The sequence below is a fragment of the Macrotis lagotis genome, chromosome 1 (assembly GCF_037893015.1).
Source record: "Macrotis lagotis isolate mMagLag1 chromosome 1, bilby.v1.9.chrom.fasta, whole genome shotgun sequence".
In the NCBI taxonomy this organism is placed as follows: domain Eukaryota; kingdom Metazoa; phylum Chordata; class Mammalia; order Peramelemorphia; family Peramelidae; genus Macrotis; species Macrotis lagotis.
In genome coordinates this window covers 730978455-731004445 of record NC_133658.1, presented here as the reverse complement: position 1 = coordinate 731004445, position 25991 = coordinate 730978455, and the positions used below count along the sequence as shown (strand labels likewise).

Genomic DNA, 25991 nt, shown 5'->3' with positions numbered 1-25991 from the left:
AATAGTTTATGCATCAGTTATTACATATATAAATATTGGTCCAAATTATACTTGTCCTTATACACAATAATTCAAGAAAATTTAAAATACAAAGATTTTCTTTAAATCAGAATATAGTAGCTGACACATAATAGGTGCTTATTTGTTGATTATTTGATTTCTAGGCATAAGGCATATGCTGTTTTAGTTCTGATTCTGCAAAGCACTGGAATAAGAATTTTGAACAATCTCTTATTAGCATGGACTGGTCAACAAGGATTGTTTTGAAGCATGAATGTAATCAAGATTAGTTCAGGTATTTAAATTTCTGCAGTTAATCTTCTTTTAATTGTTAAATCCATGAATTGTGCTGTCTTTCCTTTTTTCCCCCCCTAGGTTTTTGTTTTTGTTTTGCTAGGCAAATGGGGTTAAATGGCTTGCCCAAGGCCACACCTCTAGGTAATTATTTGAGACCACTAGATTTGAACCCAGGTACTCCTGACTCCAGGGCCAACTGTGCCACCTAGCTGCCCCTGTCTTTCTTTTCTTAAATTTTGGGTTAACATAAGCCTTCCTCAGCTAATGGATTCACTTGGCAATTTACTGGTAATTTGCCTTTTTATTTGTTGAGTTCTGATTTTACTTAAAGAACATTTAGATAATTTTCTTCTCCTGTTGAATTTTGATTCCCAGGAGTCATTGGCAGTTTAAATCCCATCCTTATTTTACAGATAATGGGCATCTTAAAATTAAAGTTTTCGTTTTCATTGTGGTTGCATCAAAGGGTTGAGTTTTGAACTCACCTAAGAACATCACCAGTGTTGTTTTGGCAAAACTTGCCAATGCCATTCCTCCAGTGGTGGTAAAAATTCCAATGAAGACTATGTACACATCTTTAAGACAGTAAGAAAAAATCCATATCCCTAAAAAACTAGTTAAGAAAGATATGCTTGCTAAGGATGAGCCATATCCTATGTAGACTTCATTCCAGCAGAGAGGTGAATTCAGCTCATAAAGGATGAATATAGGAGATGAACCAAATACTACAAAGAAATAAGTAATCATTGTAAAAAGTAGCAAACAGAGCAAAGTCCTTTGTTTTCCACGAATATTTTTAAAAAGCATATAAGCTCTCAAAAATGATTTTTTAAAGTTTTTACTCCAAGACGTGGAAGAATCCTGAGATGAAGAAACACTAATTGGGTCCTCAAGAAAAAATACGATATATATCAAGTTAATGGTTAGAGCCACTGAAATAATAAAATATGACCACATGAAACCAAGTTCTTTGATGAAGTAGCCAGAAGATAGTCCTGTTAATCCAGTAACAAGTCCAAGTATTAAGTCAATGATGGCTATCCGTATAGTCTTCTGTTTCTCTTCTTTACACTGATCAACTATGTAAGCAAAGCATCCTCCCAAAAAGGTTGCTGAATTCCCACAAAATGCACTGATTAAAGTGGATGCTATCAGAAGTTGGATAGGTAAGCCCAAATATGAGAGCAAACAAAGCCAAATGCTACTTGCAAGAGCCCCTATAGAAGACAAAATCAGAGGCCCTTTGCGTCCTTTTTGATCACTGTTGGATAAAAGAATGAAGGTAACCACAATGCCAGGAATCAATCCACTTAAGTCCATCTGAAGACTAAAAAAAGAGGCTTTTTTTTGAACTTCCTATAAAGAAGAAAAAAAGAAATTAATGTAATAATGTAATCAGTCAATATTATTTATATAATTTAAAACTCAACAATCCATAATTTTATACCCTTGAACTAATGCAAATGACAGTCACTTAGTTGATAGTCTGATGGATTCCTACAGCTAAAAACTTTCTCATCTGGTGGCCAATCCTTAATGATGAACCTCTCTGAATTTGGTAAGTCAGGGCCCCAGATGGCAAACATCACAGGGCCAGTATTTGAACTCTTTCCAATATGGCAGACCCTAAGTCAAAAAGTAATCAGTCAGTAAGCATTTATTAATTGCTTACTATGTGTCAGATACTATGCTAAGTGCAAGAAATGCAAAGAAAGTAAAAAACAAAAAAAACCACCAAAACATCAAAAAAAAAAATGAAAAGAAAAACCAAAAGCCCTCAAAGGAGCTTCCACTCTACAGGGAGAGATAATATACACAAATTGCCCTTCATTCTTAAAGACCATGACATCAGGGAGGAGATGTCATGACAAGCACATGAAGTGGATTTGAGTGAGGAGGTGCTGTGCTAAGTCACCAGTCTCACTTTCTTCACCAGGTCATCTGGGTCCAGTGGCTAGATATGAATCAGGATGACTGCAGATAGTTCTGGATGCAGAGCAATCAAGGTTAAGTGATTTGCCCAAAGTCACACAGTTAATCATTTTCAAATGTCTGAGATCAGATTTGAATTCCTGTCCTCCTGACTCCAAGGCCAGTGGAAAAGCCTCTAGAAAGTGGGATTTGAGCTGTCCGGAAGGAAGACAGAGAAATCAGGAGCTATGGGAGAGAAGGAAGACCATTCTAGGCATGGGAGACATAATTTATGTTACAGTTCTTAGAAGTCCATGGTCCTATCCATGACACAGGCATTGAATGAGCATTCTAGTGGAGAAACAGTAATAGAAGTCAACAAAATATGATTGAATTTATATGTAGAAAAACTTACTCCATAAATTAGCTTCAACTTCTGACAAATTATCATTGATACAGGTTAAGTATAGAAGTTTTTTTTTTTAATTTTTAGGTTTTGTTTTGTCCAGACCTATAATTACCTTGGTAATAAGGTACCCTCTTGAGAAAACTCCATCTATCAGTGTACACCAGCAACTGTTATATATAGCATTAAGAGAGACTTGTCCAAGATCCAGAATGTCTTAAGAGACTCTGAATCCAAGCATCTGACTCTGAGGCAAGCTCTGTTCTACTTCAAAATTCTTCTACAGAGGAGATATGTCCATGATCATGCCTAAAATACACTTGACTCTGAAAGTTTTTCATGGTGATATGAGAAATGTAAATATGCTAAATAGGGTTCAATGTAAATGGGTATATATATGTTTATCAATTCATGAGAAAAATGCAGATTTTTGAGGAGCAAATCAAAGATAGGAAAGATAAACAGAACAAAAGCAGACATACAGAAAGCCAAAGGCTGAAGGAGAAAGAAGACAGATATGTTTAAACTGAGAGATATGGACACACACACACACACACAAATAAGGAAGAGATTAAAAAAGATGTTTAGCCAGTCTTCAGGTTTATGTTAGCCACAACTGAAAGCTCTACAGTAGTTAACTGTGAACCATGCAGAATAATTTCTAAGTTAGTAAAGACCTTCAAAACTGAATGACAAGGTAGGTGGCAGTAGCTTCTAAGGTAGAAGTCCTGCCAGCAGGTCTTCTGCAGGTTTACAATGCAGTTTAATTCCTGGGAAGAGTTGGAAATCTACATACCTGTACTAGAATAGTTGACTGAAGGCCTATTTAAGAGAAGCTTCTAATCCTATCTTCCTAGAGAAAACTAGAGAAAAATCTGCTTGTAGAGGAGGTCTTGGGAAGTTTTTTTTTTTTTAATTACTAAAACTACTGAAGTAGGCAGGGGATGAAGGCAGAATGTAGTCTAATGGGAGGCCATACTAACAGCTGTAGTTTCAACTGAAATTTGGTAGAACTGGAAGAAAGAAAGAGAAGGGAAGGAAAGGAGAGCAAGAAAATAAAGAAAAGGAAAGTAGAAAGGAAAGAAAGAAAAGTTTTTTTATAGCATCTTCTATATTCCAGACACATTAACATTTGTATCTCATTTGATCCTCACAACAACCCTGTTATTATCTCATTTTGAGGAAACCAAGGCAGAAATTAAGATCTGAATTTAGGTCTTCCTGATTCCAGGCCTGGGACTATGCCACCTAACTGAATCCAAATACTACTATATCCAAAATAATAAGTCACATATCCAGAAATGCTAAAAATTTCCCAAATAGTTTTTATTATTTTTATACTCTACCTGCCTAATTTTAATGAACAAATGGAAGATTTTCATATTTAAGGGAGGGAAAATGAAGTTAAGCTGTTTTATATTTATTTGGCTCACAATACCTTTATTATACTATGGGTCAATAGTTCTTAATCGAAAAAATATTTGTATATACACAAATATATAAATCATTTTCCTACTCTTGATTACTATCTCTCCATATAGATGACACACCTAGATCTATATATCTAATTCTCATTTATCCCCTGTGCTGAAACTCCAATTCTCCTACTGCTTGTTGGCTATCCGCCCTTGGATGTCCCAAAGCCCTCCCAAAATAAAACTCATCTTCCCCCCCCCACTCTCAATCTAAGTCCTTTTCCTAATTTTCCTACTTTTATTGTTTCTATATGCTCATAAAATCATATGAGCATCAAGACTGTAAAGAAAGATGTTACAAAGAGAAACAGAAGTACTTTGGGGAAAATGTCTACCTGACTCAACAAAATATAAATTCCCTGAGGATAGGGGGCATGTTTCATCTTTGTCTTTGTATTCCAAGCACTTAGCAGAAGACCCAATACACACACATTAAGTAGGCACTTAATGTTTATTAATTGAGATGTTAGTGCTGGTGTTGTTATTGTTGAGGCTATCACCGATCGACCTTCTAGTTACTCAGGAAATGATCTTTAACTTTTCACTTTAACTCTTCTTTTCTCTTCCCCTCCATCTGATCAGGTACCAGGTTTTGCTTATCTCCACAAAGTCTCTTTATCAGTTGTTGTTCAATATCCAACTCTTTGTGGCCCCATTTGGGGTTTTTTTTTTTTTTTTTTTTTGGCACAGATACTGGAGTAGGTTTGCCACTTCCTTCTCCAGCTCATTTTACATGTGAGGAAAATGAGACAGGATTAAGTGACTTGCTAGGGTCATACGACTAGTAAGTGTCTGAGGCTGGATGTGAACTTAGGAAGATGAGTCTTCCAGACTACAAGCCCAGTGCTCTATCCACTGTGCCACTTAAGTTTTATCCATTCCTTCACTTCACTAGTCTTCTAATTAGTCTAATGTCTTTCCTAACTCCCATCCCTCCTCAAGACAATTGCCTGGCACAGTGCTAGACACAACGTATGGCACAAAAGTGAGGCAAGATCTAATATGCCAGCAAACATTATTATAGCTTTTATAAGCCAGCTTGTTATTCATAAACTTTAAATAATATCCCACCTAAAATTCCATGCAGGTGATATTCAGGAAACCATCCAAATAATTGATATAAAAATTATCATGATAATTCATATTTATGGAGTACTTCAAGGTTTCACAGTTTATTTTTCTTGCATTGTTGCATTTGGGCAACCCTGTGTTGAAGATACTATTATTTTCTTCATTTTACATATGAGGAAACTAATGATCAAAAAAAAAAAAAGCTAGGCAACTTAGAATTATAGATTTAAAGTGCAGGGAACCTTTTCCATCATCTGACCCAATTTCATTCAGACCTAGGCCCTTTGACACAAAAACCAGGTCTCTTTCTTTTTGTACCAGCTTGATTAGGGTAACCCTGCTGTTATGAGTCTGAGATGGGATCTGAAATCAGGCCTTCCTAAGTCTGAGTCTAAGTTTTGAGTCCATACAAATGTCAAATATTAAATGAATGATTGTTCTGTTTCACAGCAAGTCTCACCATCATACTTCCCAAGAACTGTATTTATTGGATACCATCTGGAAGCATATAGGAAGTGCCAACCATAATTTTTCTATTCTTTGAAACTCTTTCATTGAGCCATTTCTGAAATAGATTTGAGGAGAGAATTCTTGAGGCCTGTGATACAGCCATTGTATATTTAAATGAAGGGAGAAGAATGACATAGGGATAGGTAGTTAGTACAATGGATAGAGAGCACCAGCTCTGAAATCAGGTGGACCTAAGTTCTTTTTTAGTTTATTTATTTATTTAAGGCAAATTTGAACTCAGGTCCTCCTGACTCCAGGGCTGGTGTTCTAATCACTGTTCTAACCCAGCTGCCCCACTAAGTTCAAATCTGGCCTCATGTGTCATCTTAGGCAAGTTACTTGATCCTGATTGTCTCATATCCAAGATCATCATTGTGATTCATATCCAGCCACTGGACTCAGTTGACTCTGGAGGAGAAAGTGAGGTTGGTGACTTAGCACAGCTCCCCCAACTCACATTCAATTCATTTGGTTGTCATGGAGTTGCTCTCTGAAGTTATAGTGGTCTTATCTAGAAAGTTGACTAAGAGTTCTATTAATTAATATTCCCTCTTCCTGTTTTGTTTCCAGATTATGTAATGCCATCAAGTTTGGAGAAGCTGATTTCTGGAATATAAAATTACATCAAAATAGCTCATGCATAGAATCACCAATTCATTTTGAACTTCTGGTCAGCATTTTCCTGAATGTTTGCTGATAATGTAGAGCATGCTATTAAAATTTCTCATCCATTACATGTTAATTTATAATTACAGATGATTTTCATTATTACCTTTTATTCTATCTTTTTATTTCTTACCTTTTGGATTCCATAAATTGGATTGCTTTTATTTGTTTCACATTCAGAAATATTGCTATTATCTATATAGCTATAGTTGCTTGTTTCCTTCCATATCCTTTGATAAATATATTGTGTTGTCAGTGGACTGGTCAAAGACAAAGCAAATGCACTAAGAAAAATGGCAGGTTCTATAAACATAATCTTCTTCATGATGAAGGTCTGGTTTAATTCTCTGAAAATAGATGGAAAAGAAAAGCAGAAATCAAATTTATTTCAGTATCATAGTACTTTTTTTTTTTTAAAAGCAAACATGAAGCTGAACTCTTGTGGAGCAAGAGGGAAATATTAAAGAGATTTCAGGAAACCTTATCCACAGTAGAAGTTATTTTATGTAGGAGTAGGATTCTCAGTAAAAATTGGAGGTTCTCTATTTTTTTAAGAGGAGGTAAGTTTTTGAACTAAAACTTGGAAACAACTTTTACTAAATTGCATCACTGGCTCTGGCCACCCATCATGTGGCCATCTTTGCTTTTTTAATTCCTATAATTTTGATGAATTCGCCTACTGGTTTTTATTGTGCAAATTACAAGGGCCCTTCAGGGCACCGCTATTACCTAATCAGACATATTTATCTTGGCGTAGTTGCCACTCCCTGGCACAAAGGGCTGTTGTTTTCTGTTTTTTTTTTCTTTACAGGACAGGTCCACCGGGAAGGCTACAAAGAGGGCCGTTGAGATTTACCTTGGGCTTCAGTCTTCCCGTGGGTCCGGTCGGGCAGGAGCCTGGGAGTGTTGGGGTGCCTGTTTCATCCTTGGCTCTCGGGCCCCCTGCGGCCCGGCGCGCTCGTGGCACCTGCTCGGGAGCCGGCAGAGACTCACCTGTCCCTCGGGATGAGGCGGGCTGTCCTGGGTAACTGGAGGGGGAGGGGAGGGGAGGAGCAAGCCGCGGTCCGCCCCACCTGGGGCCTGGGGCCGGGCCGGGCCGCGGCGCCCCAGGGAACAGGGCGCAACTAGAGCGCCGAGCCGCCGGCGGCCCCTGGGCCCGATGCCCGGGCGCGGTGTCGGGGGGAGCCGCCCCGGCGCACAGGGAGGCAGCGGCGGCCCCGGGCCCCGGCCCCCGCCGCTCCTTTCACTGCCCCCTTCCCCGGGGCCGCCACTGCCCCGCCGTCACGCCTTCCCCCATTCCCCGCGCCGGCCGGGCCGCCCTTCCTCCCTCGGCCGCTAGACGCAGACGTCGGCCCGTAGGCCCCGGGCCCGGTCCAATCGGAGCCTCGGCCGCCTCCCGCTGGCGCCCCGCCCGGGGACTGGAGAGGACCGGAGAGGGCGGGCCGGGCCGCCGCCGCGCGGGCAGGGAGGGCGTGGGGGGCGGAGCGAGCCGCGGGGCGGGGGCGGGCCTCCCTGCGCCCAGCTAATCCCCGGAGCCCGCGCCCGGCCCGCCCCCGCCACTGGCCCGCGCCGGCCCCGCCCCCGCCCCGCCACTGGCCCGCGCCGGCCCCACCCCCGCCCCCGCCATTGGCCCGCGCCGGCCCCGCCCGCGCCCGGCCCCCGCCCGGCCCCGCCCCGCCTCCTGTCAAATGGCCCGTGGGTGTTTATTTTCCCTCCTGGCGTGGGGAGGCCCGCGTGGCCCCACTCTGATCCCCGTGGCGCCGACTCGGCCGTGCCCGGCTCGTCCCGTGCGGCGGCTGGGTCAGTTTTAGTCATTTCTCTCTCTTTTCCTTTAATCAAGCTATTGGCGGGCCTAAAGATTCGCTTCCGCCCCGAAGCCCTCAGTGGCCGAGGTGACTCAGCGGGTCAGCGCTGCAGGCCGGCCCGGACTGAGCCAGAAGCCGGAGGGAAAATTGGCGGCTCCCCCGAAGCCTTTGGGTCCCGGGCCAGCTTCCAGGCCTTGTCTGCCTGCCCACATCCCCACACACGGGAGCCGCCCGGGGTCTGCCCCGGCGGCGCCCACGACCCGCCAGATAAGCGCGTTCTCCTTGAAATATGGAAGGCAAAGATAGGAACAGGGGCTCGATGATGATTTTTCCTTCTATATATCAGGGGCAGAGGCAATTGCAGGCGGGCCCGTATGTTCTCACTCGGTTATCCTTATGTCTCTTTTATTCACTGAAAAAAGTTATTTTCAGACTAAATCCAACCTTTACTCTGACTACTCATCTCTGAAATGATAGCTTCATTAAGTCCTATCAAAGGAAGGCATTGTGACAGAAGAGAAGGAACATTAAACCAAGAAGAAAGAAACCCGGACTCTTCCTAATTGTGCTCTTAGGTAGCCCCGTGATGCTGATCAAGCCTCATAGAACCTTGCTGGAGACTCAAATTATAAAGCCTTCTTAGACTTCATCACAGGATGTTATTGAGGATCAAATGACATATTTATGAGAGTTAATGCCAGTCAACAAACATCATAATCCTCATATCCCCCCCTTCTTCTGTTATTGGGGGTACCACCCGAAGCTCGCTACCTGAGTTCCATCCTCTGCTTCTTATTCTATTCCATCCTGCCTATCCAATCCATTGCTAAATCCTGTCATTCCTACCTTCATGACATCTCCCTGGTATAAGCATTAATTTGTATTTGTATTAATTGAAGCCAAGACAGAAGAAATGCAGACTATAGGAAGGTTTAAGATGGGGCAAGAAAACTAACAACTGAGAAAATTAGAATGAATTTTGGAGGGAATGGACCTAAATTGGGCTCTCACAGATGAAAAGGCAAATATGAGGACTAATTACACTGAAGGCATAGGAGGTGGCTTCTGTGAATGTACTCATGAGAATGAAAATAACTGTAGCATATGAATTAATATTAATTTAGAAGATGACTCAGTACTAAAAACTGCACAAAATTTTCCAGTCAATTTATACCCAAAATAATATCAAACATAGGGAGGATGATCAGAAACCAAGCTAGAAGATATAATTTTTTTTAGGCTTTTACAAGGCAAATGGGGTTAAGTGGCTTGCCCAAGGTAACACAGCTAGGTAATTATTAAGTGTCTCAGGTCTGATTTGAACTTAGGTACTCCTGACTCCAGAACCTATGTTCTATCCATTGTGCCACCTAGCTGTCCAGAAGATATAATTTTGTTAACACAATAGACAGTTATTTTTCACTAGATAAGTGGTTAAAGGATATGAGCTAGCAAATTATAAGTAACTATAAGAAAAGTTGCTCTAAGTCACTATTAATAACCAGAATATAAGTCAGAACAATTTTAATGTGCCTTGAATCTGGCTAGTTGACAAAGATAACAAAAATGTGAGGATTGTCACTATGGGAAGGCTAAAGAAAGACAAGCACAGCAATATCTCATTGGAAGAACCGTTCTGGAAGCATTTTTAAATTAAACTAGGGAAAGAAGATACTTTTTATCCAGAGATCTCAGTTCTAGATAAATATTTCCCAGAAGATAGAATAAAGGGTCATATATATATATATATATTTATATAAATATATATATATATATATATATAGAGAGAGAGAGAGAGAGAGAGAGAGAGAGAGAGACATATATAGATATATAGATATATACCAAAAATGTGTATAGACACAGTTCATAGTTTCAAGGAACTGGAAATAAAAATCAAGGGATGGCCAAAAGAATTGTGGTGTGGGAAGGAATTTTACAGTAATATAAGAAATAATGAAGAATTAAGAATGTAAAGACATATAGGAAAATGGAGACGAATGAAAATGAAGTCAACAGAACCAAGAAAACAGTATATACTTGTTCAGTCATTTTCAACTTTTCTTGAACCTATTTGGGGTTTCCTTAGCAAGGATAATGGAGTAGTTTGCTATTCCCTTCTCCATTTCATTTTATAAATGAGGAAACTGAGGCAGAGTTAAGTGACTTGCTCAGGGTCACATATCTAGAAGTATCTGAGACCATATTTTATTCATCTTCCTGACCTCAGGCCCAGGACTTTATCCACTGCCCATACACAATGACTGCAACACTGTAAAGAACAGCAAAAAACAAACGAATCTGAATACTATATAAGTATAATGATCAAACTTGGCTGAAAAAAAGAGTAAATGCATCTTTCTCTTTCTTCTTGCAGGTAGCTAGGTGATGCTACAGTGAACATAGTACCACATCTGGAATTAGGAAGACCTGAGTTCAAATTTGACCTCCAACCCTGAGCAGGTCACTTAACCTCTAATAATGGGAATAACAATAGCATGAACCTCACCAGGTTTTGTGAGGAATAAGTAAGATATATTTATAAAGAACTGTTTTCCCCACCACCACCACCCATTTATTCTTTGTTATAAGGAACTGCTCTCTCTGAAAAAGAGAGGCAGGAATAACATATTTGGAAATGAAGTTGCTAAAACTCATCAAGACAATCTAGAACAAAATGTAACCTTGAAGGCTCTTCTATAACATGAAAGTCCTGCAAGAATCTCTGAGTGATCATTCAGTGGGGACAAATGATGTCACCAGAATGAAGCTAGAGAGCATTACTAGGGATTATGGAGTCCTGGGCAAGAAACCTGCATTTTTCACTACCTGTGCTTCTGTCAGGTTATCCAAAGTATTCACTATGAGTCAGATATTCTGCTAAGGGCGGGGAATACAAAGAAGGGCAAAAATGAAACAACAGAAACTGTCTTTGCCACATACTAATGGATGAGAAAGCCTACCAAAAAATGTACAAACTATATATGTATTTGTATCTATATACATATATATATTTGTGTGCATGAATGGCATATATTATAGATTAATTTACATAATATATATGTATACTATATATTAAATGGAAGTTCATTTCATAGAGACAGCTTTAGCAATGGCAGAAAGGCCTCCTATAGAAGGTGAGATTTAAACTGAGTCTTGAAGGAAGCCAGGGAAGCCCCATTCAGACATGGGGACAACCAAGACCAAAACATGAACCTGGGACATGGAGTGCTGGATGTGTGAAGAATGTTAAAAACATCAGTGCCAGTGAGGAAGGCAGGAAACTATAAGAAGACTGGAAAAGCAAGAAGAGAGATGGGTTATGAAGCTCTTTAAAAGGCAGAAGAAAGAAAAAGATTTTGTATTTCATCCAAGAAGTAATAGGGAACCAATTTATTATGGAGTTTATTATGTAATTATAAGATGAGGAAGAAGGGGAAAAAAAGGAAACACAGCAAATGACTTTGATTATTTTTTTGTAAACTATGAGACAAAGTTCTCAACTGAGAAGGTGGGGGAAGGGAAGTCATAGGAGTTTTGATGAAGGATGAAAAGGTTTGGAAAAGTAGATGTGAAGAGTGGAATAGTGAGTTCATTAGGGAAGTGTAGAAAGATGACCTAAGAGTAGTAAGAGCCAAGTTGGGGTTATATAATTCTTTTCATCTTTCAGCATAACATATCTAGGTGCTGGATGAGGAATGATTCAAGGCTGAGGCTTTATCAGTATTTTAAAATCTCTTGTAAACAACATTTATATGAAAAATAAGTTCCTTGCAACATCCTGGACACAGGATAATAGGAACATAGATTCAGGGATGGAAAGGATTATCAACCAAATCAAATCGGCCTCTAACTTGTAGATACTGGAGCCAAACAAAGGAAATTAAAGACAGGAGAGTCAGAAATCAAACAGTTTAATTTCAAAGAGAGGGAAACAGCTTGCAAATAAGGAGGCAGATCAGACCACGTATTGGTGTTGAACTTTGAGTTATAGCCTTAGACAGATAGGTTAGAGTCAAATAGTGCAGTCTAGCAACAATGGTGAGTCATGATAGCAACAGTGAGATCGAGTTGTCTAATAACAAAAAGTTCATTAATAGCAGGATCATGTATAGTCTTGTTAGTACTTGCTTGAGCTCAGAGGTCATCAGTTCCAGAAGGTGAGCACATACAATGGCTGATGTACCAAACTCAGAGCAAGTTTGCTGTATGGAACTTAGTTCTGGAAAATAAAGTGTCTCCTAATATCCTGATGGAATTTTGGAATAAAAGGAAAGAAGGAAGAAGAAAAAAAGGAAGGAGGGAAGGTGAGAAGGAAGGAGGGGAGAAAAGAAGGTAGAAGGGAAGGAGAAGAGGGAGGGAAAGAGGAAGGAAGGAAGGAAGGAAGGAAGGAAGGAAGGAAGGAAGGAAGGAAGGAAGGAAGGAAGAAGGAAGGACATTTAAAAACATCAATGACTGCATCCCTGATAATCAGTTCTGAATTCTTCTCTAATTTATTAAAGCATGTCTATGCCAAAAGTTATGGAACTCAACATTTATTTGGATCAAAATTTTTATCAAAATTCTTAAAAGAACTGATCAGAAGAGAGATAATGGTTCATCACAACTCAGTCAATAAACACTATTAAGTGGCTACAATATGACAGACACTATGCTAGCTACTGGGGTAAACACTAGTCCCTGATCTCCAGTAGTCTGCAATCTAATAGGACAAGAACATGCAAGGAACTGGGGATAAACAAGCTACATATAGAATAAATTGAAAATAATCAACAGACACAGGGGACTACTTAAGAAAATTAATTCAAATAGCCAGATTCTCCAAAGCTCCATGGCAATCTCATTCTGGTCATTGACTCTTCCCTGTTAATAGCATAGTCCACTTTATATGTAAGTAATCAGTACTTCCAAAGCTTAAAATAACCTTGTGTTTATATTTTCTGGTTATTGCAAAGTATGCCAGATAAGTCCCTTTTGAAATTAAATATTACAAAAGTTTTGATTTTTGACCTTTTAAATTATTACTGTCATTAGGCATCCATGTTTGTGTAACTTTAAGGGAAAACAAATAAATATTTATTAATGTCCTATTATATTCTAGGCATTGTGCTAAGCACTTTACAAACAATATCTAATTTGATCCTCATAAAAATCTTGGCATCTAGGATTATTATCCTTATTATATAGGTGAAGAAACTGAAAGCTGCCCCATGAGGCTGGATTTTAATTAAGATCTTTCTGCCTCCTGGCCCATGGTTCTATCCACTGAAAACATTAATTTTAGCCATAAGGTATTTGACAAGATGCAGCCTGGTGGTAGATCCAATGGGCCCATCATTCCAACTCCTGCCCAAGGACCCTCTGTTCCTGACTGGTGAGAACTTGCCATAGCTAGGTGGTCTAAAATCCACCACACAGCACTCCAATAATCTTTCTTCTGTGTTACTTCATGAGTTATTCTTTCCCCTACTTTCCTCCTTTTGCTCTGGGAATAGCAATAACCCTTTAATTTGCATATAGGACATGCCACTCTAGCATTGTACCCCACTCTAGCTATCACTTCCCTAAATGTATCATCTTCCCTTATTAGCATGTGAACTACTTGAAGACAGAGCAGTCTTGCTTTTTATATTTATATCCTCAGCATTTGGGACATAAGTATTTAATAAATGCTCTTTCGTTCATTCATTCATCCTTCATTTATTCATTCATTTGTTCTTCCCTCCCCTATTTTCCTCCTCTTACTCTTCATATACTGAATAGAAGCAACCTCAAAAGAAGAGAGAAGTTAATACTCTTGTAGTATTGTCAATAGTTGCCATCCAATCAATTTCTCAGTCTTACTGATTTGGGTAACAATAATTAATGAAATAAAATGCTCCCAGATCTTCATTGGGAGCCAATATACACAGGAGACTCAACTATAAGGGTTGGTCCAATGTTAAGAGAATCATCTGATGATGAAAATATGTGGGTGGGAAATATGAAGGTCTCCCAATAGAATATGGCTGAACTATTCCAGACACTAAAATTTTCTTTTTCCTTATGGGGAAAATGATGTTGGGACAGGACATTCAGCTGTATGACAAGTGCAAAAATATTGTGAGGCGTATTGGCAATTAGAAATTATCTTTGATAGGAGATAGGAGAATTCTGTTATTGTAATTATATAGATGAACTTATACAAATGTTTGTACCTCATGCATGTAAGAGAACTGTCTGAAGATTATATTGAAATGGTGAATTTGGTATTCAGAACAGCTGACATTTATGTTTTAATGTTTACAAGTTCTGAATTCTCACAACTTGAGGCAGCTATGTAGCCTTCTGGTTAGAACGCTAGACAAAGAGATAGAAAGATTCATCTTCCTGAGTTCAAATCCAGCTTCAGATACTTGCTAGTTGTGTGACTTTGGGCATGTCGCTTAACCATATTTGCTTCTGTTCTTCATCTGTGTAATGAGTTGGAAATAGAAAACCATTCCAGTATCTTTGCCAAGAAAACCCTGAATTTGAGTTATGAAGTCCAACACAACTGGACAACTTTTGATATAGATCCTATTATTATGCTCATTTTACAGTTGAGAAAAGTGAGGATAAGAGATTAACTTGCCCAGAGACACAAAGCTATTAAGTCTTCTGATTGAAACTCAGATTTCCCTGTTGCTACTATCTTCCTTAAAAGGGAGTACTATCCTCACTCATTACTTCCATTCTACAAAGTGAGAAAATAGAGAACCAATATCTATGTAGCCTATATATTCTACTCATACTGGAATCCCAAGTTTACCAATGAGTTTGGGGATTCAACATAGGTGTGATCTGAACTTTTGTCCAGTACCTGCTCCATTAACAGATTAGATAGGAATCATAAATCAATTGCAAAGTAACTGGTTGAGAAGTAAGACCAAAGTAAAGCAATTAAAAAAATCATTTGGAGTCATTTTCAACACTTTCCCTTCTCCTCCCCACCATTCCCAAATGAGCATTACCTTCTGCCAGAGAAGAATTTAGGACTGTCTCACCAAACAAATCCTGGGGAAACTCATACTCCAAAGTAAGGCTTCAGTGCTATTTATTTTGTGTCACAGTGGAAAGACCTGTGTAAATTATAGAATTTCAGAGATGGAAAAGACCTCAGTAGTTATATGAGTCCTTGCAAGTATGTATACATAAACACATATATGCACATATATATAAAGATATATCTAATATATTAATTCACAATACTTAGAGTAAGACAATACTAGCATAAGAATTAGTATCAATAAATAGTTATAATTGGCAATGTATATTATTTTTAATATTAATATAATATATAGTATTTAATATATAATGTATCATCTAATACATAAGTGTATACACACACACACACACACACACATATATATATATATATATATATACACACACATGTATATACATATAGTCCATAAAGAATCTCTTCTATAATAAACATAACAAGTAGTCATCTAGATTTGTTCTTGGAGATTTTTGTAGATGAGGAATATACTAACATCTCAGGAATACCATTCCACTTTTGGCTAGCTCTAATTATTAGGAAAATTATGGAAAACTATGGACCTAAATTTGCTCCTTTGCAATTTTCCTCCATTACTCTTAATTCTTTTCTCTGGATCCAAACAAAAAAAATCTAATCCATCTTCAAGCTGACAGTCCTTTAAGTATCTAAAGATTACTGTCATATTCTCCATCAATCATCTTTTTCTTGAATCTAAGCATCTTTATTTTCTTTGACATCTTCATTTGTGGAATGAAATTGGAATTCCTTCATTATCCTGTTTTCCTTCCTCTGGTCACACTTCTGGCTTGGCATCATCCTTCTGAAAAGATGGTACTGCAAACTGAACACAATCCTTTACATATGGTCTTATTAGAATAGAGTACAACAAAATTATCACTTTCTTATTTCTGAAAACTAAGATCTCTTAATTCAGACAAAGATTAAATCAATCTTTTATTTTCTGTCATATCACTCTGTTGACTCATTTGAACTTGTATTTCATAGAAATTCCCAGGTTTTCTTTGAGACAAACTATTGCTTAATTAGCCATTTATCTCTTATCTTGGACTCATTGAGTCAATATTTTGAATACAAGTTGTAAAATTTTTTTATCATTTTTAAAATGACTATTTTGTTGTTAATTCAATGTTCTAACCTGTTAGTTTTTTTTGGAACCTTTTTATCATCTAGGGGACCTTATTATCTAGGACAGCACCAAGGACAAAACTCCTGGGGGTATTCCACTGAAGATCTTTTAAGTAGACAATGGACCATCAATGATTACTCTGTAGTTTTCTTAGATCTACCTATTTATCTAATTTCAAATTCATATAGTTGAACTTTCATCTAACCAGCATCTCTCCATATTTTTCATGAGAATGAAAGAATTTATCAAATGATTTGCTAAAATATAAGTAAATTATATTTACCACATTCCCTTTATCTACCAGCTTAGTAACCCTCTCAAGGATGGAATGATATGATGATTCTTGTTAAAGCCAGCCAGATTCTGGCAATTCCTGCTTCTCTTTTCTAAAAATTCATTATTCATCTCTTTAATAATGTAGTTGAGATTTTTTCCAGGATCCAAGGCAAATCATTAATCTACAGGGTGAAGACTCCATGCTCTTCACTCTTTCAACAATCTATATACTGACTTATATGCCAAAGAGATCAAAGAACCCACATGCACAAAGATAACTATGGTAGTTCTTTTTGTGCTAGGGGGAAAAAACCCTGGAAACTAAGGAGGTGTCTATTAACTGGGGAAATGACTGAGCAAATTGTGGTATATGAATGGACTGGACTACTATTGCATCATAAGAAATGATTAAGGGGATGGTTTCAAAGAAACCTGGGAAGATATGGGAAGGTGAGTAGAATCAGAACATTTCATATAATAATGACAATTTTGTAAAGACTTTTTTTAAAGTTTTTGCTAGGCAATGGGGTTAAGTGGCTTGCCCAAGGCCACACAGCTAGGTAATTATTAAGTGTCTGAGGTTGGAGTTGTACTCAGGTACTCCTGACTTCAGGGCTCATGCTCTATCCACTGTGCCACCTAGCCGCCCCCTAAAGACAACTTTCAACAACTTAAGAACTCTGATTCATGCAACAACCATCCATGATTCCAGAGAACTTATCTGGCAACGTACCATCTGTCTCCTTAGTAAAATATTTTTGACTACATATCACAGATATGTATATATATATATATATATATATATATATACATATATATATATAATATAAATTATGTACACACATCCCTAGTACATAAGGTCTGGTATAAAATATACACAAAATAGACCATTTTTTAAATTTTCAATTTTTAATATAAAATTTTGAGTTCCAAATTTTCTCCTTCCCTCCCTTTGCTTCCCCCTCCTAAGATAAAAAATAATTTTATATGGGTTACCTATGTGCAATCATGTAAAATATATTTCCATATTACTCATTTTGTGAATAAAGGAACAAAACAAAAGAAAAAACCTGAAAAGAAAAAATTTAAAAAGTAAAAATTCTGTATGCTTCAATCTATATTCAGTTTCCTTCAATTCTTTCTCTGGATGTGGATGACATTTTCCATCATGAGTCTTTTGAACTTGTCTTAGATTACTGAGAAGTCAATCATAACTGATGATCTCACAGTGTTACTATACTGTGTACAATGGTCTCCTGGTTTTGCTCATTTAGCTTTGCAGCAGTTCATACAAGTCTTTCCAGGTTTTACTGAAATCTGTCTGTTCATCATTTTTTATAACACAATAGTATTCTATTACATTTATATACCCCAGGAGCAGCTAGGTGGCACAGTGGATAGAGCACTGACCCTAGAGTCAGGAGGAAGTTCAAATGTGATCTCAGACACTTAATAATCATCTAGCTGTATGACTTTGGGCAAGTCACTTAACCCCATTGCCTTGTTAAAAAAAAACCCAAAACATTTATATACCCCATTTGTTTAGTCTTTCCTCAATTTATGGGCATCCCCTCAATTTCCAATTCTTTTCCACCACAAAATTTTATGCTACAAAAATTTTTGTACACATAGTTCCTTTTCCCTTTCTATGATTTCTTTAGGATATATATATATGTATATATATACATATATATATATATATGTATTGGTATTGCTAAATCAAAGGGAATGCATAGTTTTATTGCCATTTGCACATAGTTTCAAATAACTTTCCAGAATGGTTGGATCAGTTCATAATTTGAACAATAATACATTAATGTCCCAATTTTCCCCATCCTCTCCATCATTCACTACTTGTCTTTTCAGTCACATTAGCCAGGTGTGAGATAATGCTTCAAAGTTGTTTTAATTTGCATTTCTCTAATCAAAAATAGGCATTTTAAAATGTTGAAATAAAAATGAAATATTTTACTTCTTCCTTTTATTTATTCATGGTTTAAACATCCTTTTTGCTCCCTACAATATTAGTAGTAATAATAGTAAAAGCAATGTAATTGAATATGTTTCACTACTTTCAAACTATGCCTTGCGTTTCTTGCCTAGTTTCTCTTTTCACAATCCTAAACCACCTTCAAACCACCTTCATAATTTCCTTCTCCTTTTGATTCAGTTCAAATCCTCCTCCTTCATCCAGTTCCATTTCCTGGCAGCCATCTGAGCCTGCTGCTCTTGGCTGTGCCTCCTGTAGTTCAATGGTGTGTCCTTTGTAGCAGCTAAACTCCCTTGCATCCACACTTGTTGGAGCTCAGAATCTGCTCTTTTGCTATAGTTACCACATTCTGTGTCTCCCTGTGTCATCTGTTGATATTCCATCTTCTTCTATTACTGCTACTGGTCTTCATTTTCATAGCTGCCATGCAAATGATATAACATTGTAAATGACTGATGACCCATTTGGGGTTTTTTGGGGCAAAGATACTGTAGTAGTTTGTCATTTTCTTCTCTAGTGGATTAAGGCAAACAGTGGTTAAGTGATGAAAAGACTGCTGAATTTTTATTTTGAACCATAAAATGTTTTGTTTTTCTACACAAAAAGCAATTTAATTTCTACCCTTTAGAATGAATTGAGCTGTAACAGGGGCACTCTCCAAAACATCATTATGTTAGGGACCTCATTTGAATGGTGCAGTGGACAGACTACAGTGGGTCTGAAATCGAGAAGACTTGAGTTTGAATTCAGCCTTAGACTACTACCAGTGTGGCAGTGGGCAAATCATTTACCCTCTGTTTGCCTCAGTTTCTTCAACTGAAAAGAGTATTATAATAATAATAGCACCAATCTTGAAATGTTTTTTATGAGAATCAAATGGCACATAGTGGATGCTATAGAAATCTTCCTCTTTCCTTTCCTTATATAACACCCACCCTGCAGTACCATGGCACAAGTTGAGACATGTGCTCCTTGAGTGACAGGGGAGCTAAAGTTGTTCATCCTTCTTGCTTAAAGAGGACCAGTGACAGCATGATGTTTGGATCCAGGTCCAGTATCTCCAGGTATGGGTGATCAGACCAATCAGACTGGGCACAAATAGTCCATCTGCACATTTGGCATGGAGATGGCTGCAAATCTGTGTACCTCTAATTTCGTTTAAGTTACTGTGATTCTGCTTTAGTCACAGAGCACAGCACCTTCTTTGATGTGAGCACACTTTACTGGGTGGTCCTGTGTCCCCCATGTCTCACCATCCATTTCAGAGGGACTTTGAGAGTGTCCTTGTATCCCTTCCTTTGTGGGAATGCTTGCCTTATGTGAATTCTCTGTAAAGTGATAGGGAAGTTAAAATATACTAGTTCTAAAGAAAAAAAAAGCTTAAAAATTGAACAGCACAAGTTTTTCATTAAAAGAAAGATATCCTCTGCCTTAGGAATGAAACCCCCAATAACACAAAAGAGTTTCCAGAAAAATAGATCCCAATTTAATTAGAATTTCAATGAAATGAAATAAAACTGCCTTTCAGATAAGGAGCAATTTTGTTCAAATCTAAGAAACTGATTTTCACCTGGTGAAAGGGCTCCAGTCCTGCCAATCTCAAATGGAACACAACTTTAATATGAAGTTTTAATGACAGTATTAATGGAAAAATTCTTTTTTGACAGTGTCTCAGATGAGAGGGTCAATTTATTATTGACTACAATTAGTAGAAATACAAAAGTTCTGTTTAGGTCTTAGGCATCTAAGAGAAAATATTCAATCTCTTTATTCTATTTTATTTTTGCAAGTTCCTGAAGAAATTTTATCTCACAAAGTTCATCTAGTCCAACCCTCTTCTCAACTATCCCTCTCCTTCACTTTTTTTTGTTACTAAGAGAATTAAAGCAAAGTAAATGATTTATTTAAATATTTGTTATTCCTTTGTCATTTCAGCCTTGACTGACTCTTCATGAACCTATATGGATTTTTTTTTGGAAAAGATTCTAGTGTAGTTTGCTATTCTTCTCCAGATCATTTCACAAAGAAACTAAAGCAACCAGGGTTAAGTGACTTGCCCAGAGTTACACAGTTAGTAAGTGTCTGAGGTCAATTCAGATCTTCCAGATTTCCAGACTCTATCTACTGAGTCATTTGGTTTCCTGCATAAGAGAGTTAAATGACTTGTTTAGACTTATGTAGATAATAAATAGCAAAGTCAGGATTTGAAACTAGGTCTTTTGACTACAAGCCCTAACTCTTTCCACCACTTTTCTTTAACGTTCTTCAGCTGCTTTAGAAATGTGACATTGGGGGAAGCTCAAGTCAAATTCCCACAACTCATTAAACAACAATAAATTCTACTGGAGTCTGTACCTTATCATTCTGTCCTATTTCAAATACTGAACTAATGATTTCTAAATACTGTTGAAAGCTGTGGAAAGCTCCAAAGATAATGAGGGTTTTTCCCCAGGTTGGATTAGTTCTGATTCTATTAGAGAAGAAACGATTTAACCATATTAGGTTCCTTAAGGATAGGTGATGAAGTAGTACATTAAGCCAGACTTTTTAAACCTGCCCACCCTGGGAACCCCTCAGAATAATTATCCTTCTCTATGTCTTTGTCAGCCTAACTGTATTTGTGACTACCAAGCAACAGTAGGTTCCAAGATATTCTCTGCCAAAAGTGACTACAAAATTCTTATAGTCCTGTTCTCTGAATTGAAACATAATTCTAATCAAGGAAAGTGGAAATGCTTCTTATTCATAAAACTAAACTAAATTTTCGGGAAGCCATTGTAAAGGACTGCTACTGCTCTGTTGTTGTTTTGCTAATATTTATATTATCAAGAGTAATGACTGAACCATAAAATGGAAATGACACTTTCAAACCTCAAACTATATTTTAAGGCAGAAGTCATCAAAACATCTGGTATTGGTTAAAAATGGAGAAGTAGATAATGGAATAGACTTTACAGGGAGAATCAGAAACCATAAACCTCAATAACCCAGTGTTTGATAAGTTAAAAAACATAAATTACTTAAGAAAGAACTCCTGATTTGATTTAAAAAAAAACTTCTGGAAGAAATTAAGTTTTCAACTCCCTATGCCATACTTCATAATAAATTCTTAAATTCTACAATGAGTGGAATATTCCCAATAAAATCTTTTTAGGTTTAATATTCCTGGTGAGTTTTCTCAGGGTTAAGAAATATTAAGAAAAACCAAATTCCTTATTCTTAGGTTATTCTTAGAAGAAAGACCTTGCATTCCAAATGAGTCTTTTAATGCCACCTGTTTTCTTTTCTTTTTTTTTTTTTAGGTTTTTGCAAGGCAAATGGGTTAAGTGGCTTGCCCAAGGCCACACAGCTAGGTAATTATTAAGTGTCTGAGACCGGATTTGAACCCAGGTACTTCTGACTCCAAGGCCGGTGCTTTATCCACTATGCCACCTAGCCGCCCCCTACCTGTTTTCTTGATGAGGATATTTTTCTTGACTGGGAGAATAGTAGACCTTGTGTTCCAAGACAAGCTCATAACTTTATGATAAACCTATTTTTACCAGATTTAGACATTATTTCAATAAGATAGTTATAACCCCAAAAGTTATTCTCACCATCTGGATGGTAAAGTAATATTTTATGAAAAACCTTTTATTCTTTTCATTGTTGCTGGGGTAGATTTTCATAAGTAGAATGTAACATTGAAGACTAACCAATTAGTCACCAGACAGAGGGGGGGGATAGGAGGAGGAGGGGATCATGTTATTCCATATAATCATTTTTTTGATAAGGCAATGGAGTTAAGCGACTTGCCCAAGGTCACACAGATAGGTAATTATTAAGTGTCTGAGGCCAAATTTGAACTCAAGTCCTCCTGACTCCAGGGCTGATACTCTATCTACTGTGCTACCTAGCTGCCCCTTAGACCATATAATCTTGCTTGACTGTCAATTCAGGGCAACTCCTTGATCTTCACTACCCTTGTGAGACTTAGAGTGTGCCCTTCTCTCGAGAAAAGCAAATAAAAACTTTCTTTTGCTCAGACCTGGAAAATCACACATCCATTGATCTTGTGATAATTTATTCAGTCTAGATTTAGATAAAGAACACATCCCAGAACTCTACCTGGGCATAGAGAACTTTACAACTTTACAATACCTGGATCACTGTGTGCAGTGTGTTTCCAAAGTTCATAATTTTTATAAAGGACTTTTATTCTATATTAATAGCAGAAAATATTTACATAGTTTTGTGTCCTGCTCAATAAAACTGCTTTTTATACCACCTAAATCCACAATAGAGTCAGTATATTTATGTCTGTCCTATTTCCTCCAGCAGGCCTATATATGTCCTTAAAAAAACACATGGAGTCAAATACTTTTCTTATGTAGGGATACAGGATGTGCTCAAAAATGAAGACTTTTTTAGAATCAGATAAACATTTTAAAAGATTATTTACTCCATCTTCTTGCCATCCAGAGAACTACAGGGAAACTATCCCAGAAAGATAGGTCATGTTCCCTTAACAAAAAAGCAAACTGAATTTCAATATTGCAAATTTAAAGTAAAGTAACAAGTACAAGTAACATACAAGGCAAATAGATTCTGACTAAATGCATCGTCTCCAATAGCTTCCACTTCTTTGTCACATGATATTTATTTTCTTTAATGGTGTGGTGGATAGAAAGCTGGCCTTCTGGAGTCAGGGAAACATGGGTTTGAGTTATATTTCGGAGGCCAGCCAAGTCTAGAATTTTCCTCAGAAGTAATAAAAGGTTTTTTTTAGCCAAGGTTTGTATAAGGAAGGAAATTCCTTCAAATAAGAAAAGGAAGAATGACTAAAAAAAACTGAAGAGACAATAAATTATATGTATATACATGTGTATGTCTATGTATCTACATAATATTCTAAAGTATTTACAAAACAATTTTAGAACATTCTTTTGAGATATGTGTCCCAAATATCATTATTCTCATTTTACAGATGAAAAAACTGAGACAGATTAAGTGATGCCTAAGGTCCCACCGACGGTAAATGTCAGAACCTGGTTTAAAACCCAATTTGAGTTGATTCCAAGTCTAACCCACTTTCCACTATACAGATTCTTCAATAGGTGACAATAATAATAGCAATAATAATAAGCAAAATTTATATAGTGCTTACTATGGGACAGTCAATGTGCTAAACTCTTTATAATTCATATCTCATTGGATCTCACAACTCTGGGAGGCAGGTGCTATTATTATCCCCATTTTGCAGATAAAGAAATGGAGACAAACAGATTAAGTGACTTGTTCAGGGTCACACAAGCTGAAACTGAACTCATGTCTTCCTGTTTCCAGGCCTAGTGCTCTTTTCACTCTGCCACTCAGCGGCTCTTTGTATTTGTATAAATATGCTACTTTGATAGACTATATCTATGTGACACCAAAATCACTGGATTTGGTTAATTTAGTTAAAAATAATCAAATTGTTAATTAAGTAAAAACTGTTGTATGCCCTTAAAATTGATAATAATAATGATAACCATAACTCATATAATATTTTAAGGTTTGCAAAGTTCTTTTCAAGTGTTATCTCATTTGATCCAAATAGCAATCTTGGGAGGAAGGGACTGTTATTAACTCTATTTTATAGATGAGGCTATGAGACAGTTTAAGTAACTTGCTCAGGGTCACAGAGCTAAGTAATGTCTAAGCCTGGATTTGAACTCAGGTTTTCTTGACTCTCAGTCTAAAAGAAAGGTAAAACATGACTAAGTAAAGTTCCTTTAACAAAGAAACCATATACATGTATATGTATACATGCTATATTCATTCAATGGAATGTAAGTTCCAGTGCCCATCCCCAGTACCTAATATAGTGCTGTGCATGCAGTAAAAGGCTAGTAATGTTTATGGAATTAAATTGGATGAATAGCACAGGATAAAAAGGTACAAAGGGATCACAATCTGCTTCAGTGAAAGGAGTGTCCACATTCATGAAATCCCAGACACATAAAAGCATCTAAATGTGCATGTGTCACACTGATGTCTGTCATGGATTCAGTCTCCATTGAAATGAAGATTACAGCACAGCTCTCTGACTGTCACAGAGATTTTTACACTTCTAACCCCTAAGTGGCTTTCCATCTGTTGTGGGGAGTTAGGTACTCTTCCAGTTTGCCTCACAGTGTGTGATACAAACATTGATTTCCTACCCTCTACCCCCATCCCCTGAAGTCCCAGGTGTGTGAGATCAGAAGGAAACATGAATCTCCTTTGGTCCAGATGATTTCCTTACAGTTCAGCCACAGAGGAAAGTCTCAAGAAGGTATCCTTAGTCTCTGCCTTTACTGTATGATTTCCAGTTCAATACCTGCATACTTGATATTTGATTCAGGAATGTGGCCTGAATGTGTCCAATGAGACCCAGACTGGCTGATTGCCAAGATATTGGGATACTCTGGAGCTCCTTTGGGTGAACAGATTGATACAAATTCTTTTAAATCAAGTTATATTGATTTAGAAGTCAATCAATCAGTATTGCATGAGTATTTATTTTTGTTCTTTTTAAAAAAATAGTTTCCCACAGTTTATTTGCACAGTATTGCTCTGTGGTTCAAAGGACATGGGAAATATGGCAGAACCCCCTAATGCTTGTAGCATCTTGTAGCAAAGATATCTTATAGCAAACAATATGGGTTGACCCATAGGAGCCCCTGAGCAGGCAGAGCAAATGAGTGTTGTTTCCTATTCTAAAACCCTGTTTAGGTAAAACAAAAATTATTGATGCTCAGTTCTCAAAGTCTCATGGGATGATTCCAAAGAATCACAGTCTATCTATCTATCTATCTATCTATCTATCTATCTATCTATCTATCTCTCATCTGTCTATCTTTGTATCTACCTATCTAGCTAGCTATATCTATATCTATTTCCATATATATAATATATGTCTATAATAAGGTTTCTACAGTTATTTTCCATTAACTCAGTGCATCTTTGAACAGCTTGTGCCTGCTGGAGTTAAAACCATTTTTATTAGGTATGGAAACTCCATTTGGTGCAGCAAGGTGGCAGAGTGAATAAAGTACCAGGCCTAAGGTCAGGAAGACATGAGTTCAAATTTGGCACAGACACTTAATAGTTGCATGATCATGGGCAATTCACTTAACCTTGTTTGCCTCATCTATATAATGAGCTGGAGAAGAAAATGGCAGTATCTTTGCCAAGAAAATTGCCAAATGAGGTCATGAAGAGTTGTGCAGGACCAAAAATGACTAAAGAATATGAAAATAAATTTTGCATGACTTCACATGTATAATTGAAATCATATTACTTACCTTTTTGATGACTGGTGAAGTATAGAGAAAGAGATATTTCGGAACTAAAAATTTTAAAATGAATGTTAAAAAAAGATTAAATTTTTTAAAAAGAAAATAAGCTCATTGT

General features: G+C 37.3%; 1 protein-coding gene across 5 annotated transcripts in view; it reads right to left on the bottom strand.

Annotated features, from left to right (window-relative positions):
- The window catches only part of SLC46A3 (solute carrier family 46 member 3), a 55427-nt gene that overhangs the window by 18505 nt on the left and 10931 nt on the right, over positions 1–25991 (bottom strand). For 3 of the 5 annotated variants that reach the window (XM_074216141.1, XM_074216136.1, XM_074216137.1), the window contains 4 exons: positions 15131–15238; positions 7193–7364; positions 6470–6683; positions 783–1653 (listed from right to left, as the gene is read on the bottom strand). In XM_074216141.1, coding sequence (XP_074072242.1) covers positions 783–1653; positions 6470–6661 — 1063 coding nt within the window. In that variant the 5' untranslated portion in view covers positions 6662–6683; positions 7193–7364; positions 15131–15238. Of the gene's footprint in view, positions 1–782; positions 1654–6469; positions 6684–7192; positions 7527–15130; positions 15239–25991 lie in introns of those variants that run through there. The other 2 variants (XM_074216140.1, XM_074216138.1) reach the window with 2 other exon arrangements.